We start from the raw sequence: 8839 nt of genomic DNA, 5'->3' as shown, positions 1-8839 counted from the left end.
ACTTTATGTGTGTTTATTGTCTGTTAGGGCAACTAAAATATATTCTATTCCATACAGCAGAAGGCACTGAAAGACACTGAAATATAAGAATCTTGAATACATTGGATATTCTTATATTTCAATGACTTTCAGATGAATGACTGGATGAGAGTTAGCAACACTTGTTAGCCACCACCTGTTTTCAGACACGTATTAATTAAAAAGTGTAATATTATATATTATTATCTTATTCTATGATATCATGTGTTTTTATTGTCATTATGTTCTCATCAGTTGTTGTTTTATAACTTTAATGAGCATCAGTGTCTGCAGGCCTTCAGGTTGCCGTGGTGACCCTGAACCCGCCACAGAGTGACGCCTCTCCTCGCGCGCAGACGATCTCTGGGCTGTAAAGCTCTCCGGATAAAGATAGCGCCGCGGTGCGCATGCGCCCGAGGGGTCGTCGAAGAATCCAGTAAATAGAACCCCGGAGCACGAGCCGAGTGTCGCTGCTGACGTCACGAGCCTACACCGAGAGCTCGGGCTGTTGTAGGGCGCGAGCTTAGACGGAGGCGCGCCGAGGCGACGGACACACGTACGATGAGCTCCGGTCGGTGCGACTCTGCCGCGTTCTGAGGGAAATACAACCGCAGCCGCTCTAATTGTTGCTCATTTCTTCCTCACTGCGACGTCAACAAACCGACGGACATTTTGGAGAGTTTCGCGCTCGCTCCGGGGTTTACAACATGTCGTCCGCGGCGGTCGCTGCCTCCAGAAGGCAGTCCTGCTACCTGTGCGACCTGCCCCGCATGCCGTGGGCGATGATCTGGGATTTTACGGAGCCCGTGTGCCGCGGATGTGTCAACTACGAGGGGGCCGACCGGATTGAGTTTGTTATCGAGACGGCCCGGCAGCTGAAGCGAGCACACGGCTTCCAGGACGGCCGCTCTCCGGGCCCGGGGAAGCCCCAGCACGCCGGGAAGGAGATGAACCACTCGGCCGGAGACCCGGGCTCCCGTCCGCCGCAGCCGCTGGACCGCTACCCGCTGCCCGACCGGCCGCCCCGGCTGGGACCGGAGTACCAGGCGGGGCGGCAGGCGAACGGCCTCCCCATGCCGAACGGATTTCCAAAACCCGACGAGCCCCCGGAGCTGAACCGTCAGAGCCCAAACCCCCGCAGGACTAGCACGGTTCCTCCCAACCTGGTGCCTCTGGTGAACGGCGGCATGACGACCATCCACCCGCTCAACGGCCGCCCGGCTCAGATGGGTCTGCCCGGGGTCCTGGCCGCGCCTGGCCCCGGGGAGCACGGCAAGCGTCCGGAGGAGCTGAAAGACAAGCACAGGCCGGACAGCCTGTCGGACATGTCGGACAGCCACAAGGAGTGGATCGGCAAAGGCAAGACGGTGCGGGACCTGATGGCGCTGCACACGTTCGACAGCAGGTTCAAGAAGGACCACGCCGCCATGCAGCGGGTGATGGGCTACGACACCAGCGCCACTTCCTCAAAAACAGGTACGACTCTTTCTGCTTGTTCCAGCATCGGACCTTTACAGCCGCATGCTTTGTGAAAACAGGAACGAGGCTGTGAAACAATGTGTCAGCGGTTTTTTCACGCACGGTGCTGACGTGTTCGAGCCGACATGCGTGATGCTGCCACGCTGCGGGACGGACCCGCTCACCCCGCACGCTGCGGGCTGGCAGCACATAAACAAAGATGTGTTGCGTGCTGAGGAACGTCCTGTGTGATTATTCAGAGCAGCAGCACGCTGCAGTGTTTGTGTGTAGTGTGCTGTGTTAACCCTGCCTCTTCCTCTTCCTCTTCCTCCCCCACAGACAGGGGGAAGCACCCCCGCAGCATGAAGAGGAAGGCCTCCCCGGAGCCAGACGGCGACAGCAGCGCCTCCAAGATGAACGGTGGCGAGGGCCAGCCGTGGCTCCCCTCGCCCTCTGAGGTCCTGAAGATGCCCCCTGCCTCCCTGCCGGGGTTCTCCAGCGCGCCCCCCTCCACCATCTCCCCTCACTCCCGCACCACGCCCCCCGAGGCTGCCACGGCGCAGAACGGCCAGTCCCCCATGGCGGCACTCATCCTCGCCACTGACAACGCAGGCAGCGCGGGCTCACCCAAGGACGCCAACCAGGTACACTCCACCACGGCAGGCGCGCGGCGGAACAGCGGCAGCCCCCTGTCGCCGTCCTCGGCCTCTCAGAGGAGGCTGGCCCAGAGGGAGGGACCCGTGAGCGCCAACCCCTCCGCTCTCCACGCACCTGGCAGCATGGACCCCCACGCACCGCCACCACAGAGCATTCCAGACTCTTCTGTCCCGCCTGGCAGCGTGCCGCTGTGCTGCACTCTGTGCCACGAGCGGCTGGAGGACACTCACTTTGTCCAGTGCCCGTCGGTGCCGTCGCACAAGTTCTGCTTCCCCTGCTCCCGGGAGAGCATCAAGCAGCAGGGCGCCACCGGCGAGGTGTACTGCCCCAGCGGCGAGCGGTGCCCGCTGGTGGGCTCCAACGTGCCCTGGGCCTTCATGCAGGGGGAAATAGCCACCATACTGGCCGGGGACATAAAGGTAAAAAAGGAGAGGGACCCCTGAACTTCACCAGCTGTTTTTTTTCTTGGACTTCTTTCCTTTTGTAATCCGACTACGGCAACAACAGCAGGACATAAAGTCAAACACACACCCCCAGATATAAATCACCCAGCCGGCCCCACAGAAGCTAACGGACATGTACATACTGGACACAAGGGAAGTGTATACTTCGTAAACATGGCTGTATAATTTCTTTTTTTGATTTCTTTTTCAATACATTGTGTTTCTATGATTTTGCAGATGAGAAGGTTTGTACTGCTCTGACAGACTCTGCCCATCACACTTGTTTGTTTTCAGTCTATCGGTGTACTTCAGGTCCTGAGACGGGCCTGTCCAACATAGAATGTGACTAATCTGAGCACTTGGCAAAAAAATAATAAAAAAACAAAACAAAACAAAGAAAAAATGCTTCTAACTGTACATGTATGCACTTGTTTAAAAAAAAAAAAAACTTGCCAAATACAGTTTCAGACCTTGTAATAATACTCCAGTGTCTCTGTGGTTTGCTTATTTTCCATAATGGGCGAGCCGGGAGCTGGTTGGAGAGTCACGGCCTGATTGTGATTCAGTCATGATGCAATACCTTCCAACAGGAACCAACCAGCTTCCAGGGAAAAGAGAGAGAGAGTGGGTGGAGGAGAAGTCGAGGAGAGATAGAGGGATGAGGAGGAGGAGGAGGAGGGGGTGAAGGCCGGGGTAGAAGTGTGTTGCATAAACGTTTTGTACAGTAAATCACACGTAGGCGGGCCGAGGCCGCTCGCTGCCGGGCCTCGTGTCCTGCCAGCGTTTGGAGATAACGACGGCCTAAAAATAGTGGTGTGTGTGTGGCGCCCGGCTGCGCGTGGCCTCGCTGTGTTGTGGCGTTTCTGTTGATGTGTCGCAGCGACTCCGGCGCTTCTCGTGCCCTCTCTGACCGTATGTTTCTACCCCTCTGCTCCTGGATCTGTTTGTCTTTCCTCATGTTGCTGACTAACACTTCCTCACGGCAACCCGACACCTCGGCGGCCTCCTGGTTTCTCTCCGAGAACAGCTCCTGGCAGCGGCTCAGGCTGTTGTTGACTGAACCCACGCCCTGATTCCAGTGAAAGCATACAGGAGACGTGAGGTCACGGGCGCCGGCCCTCGGGGAGCGTTACGATGTGGAGCTGAGCGAGCGACTCGTCACCGGTTTCTCCACATAACTGGCTGTGTCACGCTGTCAGGATGACGGAGACGCCTCCGGCTCTGTTTTGGGCCCCGGGGGGACGAACCCAAACAGGCTTCCTGCTCCACAACACGGCGGCTTCATCACACAGAACGCTTCCTGTCACTGAGGATTGAATCTGGTTTATCTCGTCATGTTTCTGGCTCCCTACATGTGGTGTTTGTGACTGCTGGATTCTCTCGTTGCTCGCTCGCTCGCTCGTCGTCACATTCGGCAGCTTTTCTGCCTTCAGGAGGAAAAACAACAGTGAGAAGTGCGGCGGGGCCCCTGCCTCAGAGAGGGAGAGGATATAAATGCCTTGCTCAGGGGTCACGTGCTCCTCGGTGGAATTCCTGAGTCACCGTCCTCCCCCCTCCTCCCTCCCTCTCCTCTCCTGTCTCCTCCCCCTCTCTGCTGCAATAACACGCCTTCCACTGTTCAAGGTTGATCACACAGCGAGCGGATGAATGGGGGCCTGTGTGTTGATGCCGGGGCCCCCGCCGCTTTCAGCCGCCATTCAGAGCCGCGGCGAGGAGGAAACGTTAACCCCTTCCTGACGCTCAGTCCTGCTGCAGACCTCCTGCTGCACAGAGCTGGTTTTTACACTCTGTCCTCAATCTGTCTGGTTGTGACGGCTCGTTGGAGACCATGAAGGCAACACGGGCTGTTTCTGAGACTCAACCTGCAGCACTTCAAGTGAAACTCTCTCCAAAATGCAACCGAGGCTTTTTATGTGAATGTACCAGAGTCAAACCTTCATGTGAAAGCATCATTACGATGAAAGAGGCACTTTTAAGATTTACCGTATTTTCGTTTTCTGGTCAAACTCATTTTCAACAGGAGTGCTACGGGAACTTTTTTATGATAGCATCAAAATCTCTCTGTTTAAAACAGTAAGAAGTCTCGACACAACATGAAACTTTGCTGGTAGCATCACCAGGGTCTCTACACATGAACACGAGCATTGAGAACATTGTTTGTGTACACAGAGTTACTAAAAAGAAGGTTTTTGAACAACTCACGTTAGCAGTAGCTTGTTCCGCTCGCCGCCGTCCTGCCAGTGGAGAAGTGTCGATCTCAGAATGTGACGTAACCTGGAGGACAGTTAAGGTGGAACGCTCCTAAAGCTTAGTTCCATATAAATGCAGGATAATTTGCAGTTTTGTCGTTAGTTTAAAACAATATTAACCTTGAAGTTGAAAAAGGAGCCTCATATAAGAAACAATACTAAAATCAAAAGCTGGAAAAGTCACGTGAGATCTGGCGTGGATAGTTGTTGAAGACAGGAGGAGAGTTTCACTGTAAGTCAGATCTCAAACACACACTTCCACCCGCTAGTTTATTTACATCATTGTTCAGATCTTTGGGTTGAAAACGACGTTTAGACGACGTCACAGTGGACTGTGAGAGGCTGTAATCCACATTTGTTTCTATTTTGTGTCATTTAAAAGCTGAAACGCAGCAGAGACACAGACAGACTGCTCACAGCAACAGAGTGTTAAAATAATAAACACACAATTAAAACGTGTGAAATGACAGTCGGCAATAGTTTTAATGATGTAATGTTTTTAAAAAGGTCTTCAGTTCTATAAATAACTGCAGTTGTGATTGTAGAAGGTTTTTTTACATCCTGCAAAATTAAAAGTGGCACAGCAAAGAAATCACCTGCAGTCAGAAGAGATATAGATCAGATACTTTCACAGCAGCAGAACCTCAGAACGCATTCAGGCCGTTACTGTTCCTCTACATACACTCAGTCCTCTGTGTGTCGTGGTTCTAGTGAGTTTAATCCGTCCCGTGACCTGACAGAACCGCTGCTGTGGATCTCTGACGGACGTCCTCGATTCAGCTGGAGGAAGAAAAACGGACCAACGTGTGATTTTAACGAAGAAGTGAATGAAAAGACAAAACAAACACGTGATATAAATCTGTAAATATACCAAACGGGCCAGAACCTGCTCAGAATCACAGTTACACCTAAACTCAGGTCTCGTTTTCTCTGCACCACTTTTCAAATGAAACTGCAGTCAGACTGTTTGTGTTTCAGTATTTAAAGTGAAGCCTGGAGTCAAGTAAACATTCAGGTTGTAAGAGCAGTGTTCAGGAAGTGTTGTTGGATCAGTATCAGTGACCCGGCAGCACAGAACTCATCTGCTGTCTGTGATCTGTGAGCAGAGATGGTTTCTACTGAACGTGGATCTTGAAGCGTGGTACTGTCTGGTTCTTGGACTTCAGAGCCGTCGATGGTATCTGGGAGGTTCTCCCCCCCTGCAGAGTACAAGGCTCTGTGGTTCTGGTGCTGTTGGACCTCACTGAAAAGGAAAGTAGAAGAATGACTCCTGCTCACATTCCTCTAAACCAGCACCAGAAACACCGTGATGGGTTAAAACCTCGCTCCGCTGCTCCTTTTGAAGTCTGCCAGCCAATCAGACGGCTCCGCTAAACCAGATCCAGACCTCCGCCCTCTCTCCCTCTCGCCCGCTCAGGCCCGGTTCATCTCTGGCGTGAGGTCGGCCTCAGATTCCAGCCGAGACAGCTCATTTCTTTTCATCTGTCAACGAAACTCAACACCCAGAGGGCCTGAAGAGCCAGTGGCCCGGGATAAATGGGTTTACTCAAATTACGTGGCACACTCGGAGAATCACTCCCCCTCCTGTTCCCCCCTCTCTCTCTCTCTCTCTCTCTCTGTTCCCTCTGTTTGTTCAGCTGTCCCTCGCCCAGAGCTCGCCCCTGTGAATCCTCCTCCTCCTTCCTGCCTGTGAGTGCAGGATGAGGCTGGAGGAAACACGTCTTGAACTCGCCGGCTGGAGAAACAGCAAACACACGGCGAGCAGCAGCAACAAACCTCAGCTGTTCTCCGCTCGCCGCGCTGCCAGCGACAACACTCACTCTGAGAGCTAACCAGGAACCTTCCTCTCTAAAAGCACCCCGACTGACCCTATTCCCATGGCGGCCATGTTTAATTTATGTTACACTTAACAAGGTGGGAAACTCTGAGCCGGAGGGCTTTTCCACTGCAGAGCAGCCGAGCGGCGCGTCCTTCAACCGGGTCACAAGTTTCTGCAGGAAACTTTGTGGGCGGACATTTTCTGAGCCGCGTGATCGTGTACGAAAGGTTGATGTCGTGTCGCCTGTTAGTGTCACACGGCGAGCGGCCATGTTGGGGAACAACCCTGACGTGGCACACGCTTCTGTAATTGTGCTTTTGGGTAATTATTCAGGATATTACAGTAAGCTGAGTGAGTTTGAACCAAAGCCACCTTAAAAACAAATAAAGGAGTAGAAGGGAACAGCAGCGTGCAGGATTAACCCTGCTGGGAAAACCAGCATAGACCAGCACCTAAACACAACATAGGCAGCAAAACCAGCACCAAAACACAACATAGGCAGCAAAACCAGCACCAAAACACAACATAGGCACTAAAACCAGCACCTAAACACAACATAGGCACCAAAACCAGCACCAAAACACAACATAGGCACCAAAACCAGCACCAAACACAACATAGGCAGCAAAACCAGCACCAAAACACAACATAGGCAGCAAAACCAGCACCTAAACACAACATAGGCACCAAAACCAGCACCAAAATACAACATAGGCAGCAAAACCAGCACCAAAACACAACATAGGCACCAAAACCAGCACCAAAACACAACATAGGCACCAAAACCAGCACCAAAACACAACATAGGCACCAAAACCAGCACCAAAATACAACATAGGCAGCAAAACCAGCACCTAAACACAACATAGGCACCAAAACCAGCACCAACATACAACATAGGCACTAAAACCAGCACCAAAACACAACATATGCAGCAAAACCAGCACCTAAACACAACATAGGCACCAAAACCAGCACCAAAATACAACATAGGCACTAAAACCAGCACCAAAACACAACATATGCAGCAAAACCAGCACCAAAACACAACATAGGCACCAAAACCAGCACCAAAACACAACATAGGCACCAAAACCAGCACCAAAATACAACATAGGCAGCAAAACCAGCACCTAAAACACAACATAGGCACCAAAACCAGCACCAAAACACAACATAGGCACCAAAACCAGCACCAAAACACAACATAGGCAGCAAAACCAGCACCAAAATACAACATAGGCAGCAAAACCAGCACCTAAACACAACATAGGCAGCAAAACCAGCACCAAAACACAACATAGGCAGCAAAACCAGCACCAAAACACAACATAGGCAGCAAAACCAGCACCAAAACACAACATAGGCAGCAAAACCAGCACCAAAACACAACATAGGCACCAAAACCAGCACCAAAACACAACATAGGCACTAAAACCAGCACCTAAACACAACATAGGAAGCAAAACCAGCACCAAAACACAACATAGGCACTAAAACCAGCACCAAAATACAACATAGGCACCAAAACCAGCACCAAAACACAACATAGGCACTAAAACCAGCACCAAAACACAACATAGGCAGCAAAACCAGCACCAAAACACAACATAGGCAGCAAAACCAGCACCAAAACACAACATAGGCACCAAAACCAGCACCAAAACGCAACATAGGCACTAAAACCAGCACCAAAACGCAACATAGGCACTAAAACCAGCACCAAAACGCAACATAGGCACCAAAACCAGCACCTAAACACAACATAGGCACCAAAACCAGCACCAAAACACAACATAGGCACCAAAACCAGCACCAAAACACAACATAGGCACCAAAACCAGCACCAAAACACAACATAGGCACCAAAACCAGCACCAAAACACAACATAGGCAGCAAAACCAGCACCAAAACACAACATAGGCACCAAAACCAGCACCAAAACACAACATATGCTGGTGTTGCTGGTGTCAGCAAGACCAGCATATGTTGTGTTTTGGTGCTGGTTTTGGTGCTTTCCAGCAGGGAAAGCAATGAAATATCATATGTATGTATTGTAAGTTAAGCTAACAACAAGCTAACAGGCCTGTAAGTGGTCCAACATGGTACACATGCTAACATGCTAACATGCTAACCAACATTTACTGTAAATCTGTATATTTACGATAACTACAGATGTTTATTGTAGTATAAT

General features: G+C 51.3%; 1 protein-coding gene across 1 annotated transcript; it reads left to right on the top strand.

Annotated features, from left to right (window-relative positions):
* Positions 1 to 475: 475 nt before the first annotated feature.
* Positions 476 to 3058, top strand: irf2bp2b (interferon regulatory factor 2 binding protein 2b). Its single transcript, XM_030411284.1, has 2 exons — positions 476 to 1494; positions 1816 to 3058. The coding sequence occupies exons 1-2, from the start codon at positions 726 to 728 to the stop codon at positions 2574 to 2576; spliced, it is 1530 nt and encodes a 509-aa protein (XP_030267144.1). The 5' UTR covers positions 476 to 725; the 3' UTR covers positions 2577 to 3058.
* The last annotated feature ends 5781 nt before the right edge of the window (positions 3059 to 8839 follow it).

Source organism: Sparus aurata, chromosome 1, assembly GCF_900880675.1.
Source record: "Sparus aurata chromosome 1, fSpaAur1.1, whole genome shotgun sequence".
Lineage (NCBI taxonomy): Eukaryota > Metazoa > Chordata > Actinopteri > Spariformes > Sparidae > Sparus > Sparus aurata.
This window is presented reverse-complemented; position numbering and strand designations above follow the sequence as displayed.

Bases quoted from the DNA above. Each gene is read 5' to 3' on its own strand.
- irf2bp2b (XM_030411284.1), top strand. From the start codon at position 726: ATGTCGTCCGCGGCGGTCGCTGCCTCCAGAAGGCAGTCCTGCTACCTG. The intron at 1,495-1,815 runs GTACGACTCTTT...CCTCCCCCACAG, and splicing joins CGCCACTTCCTCAAAAACAG to ACAGGGGGAAGCACCCCCGC.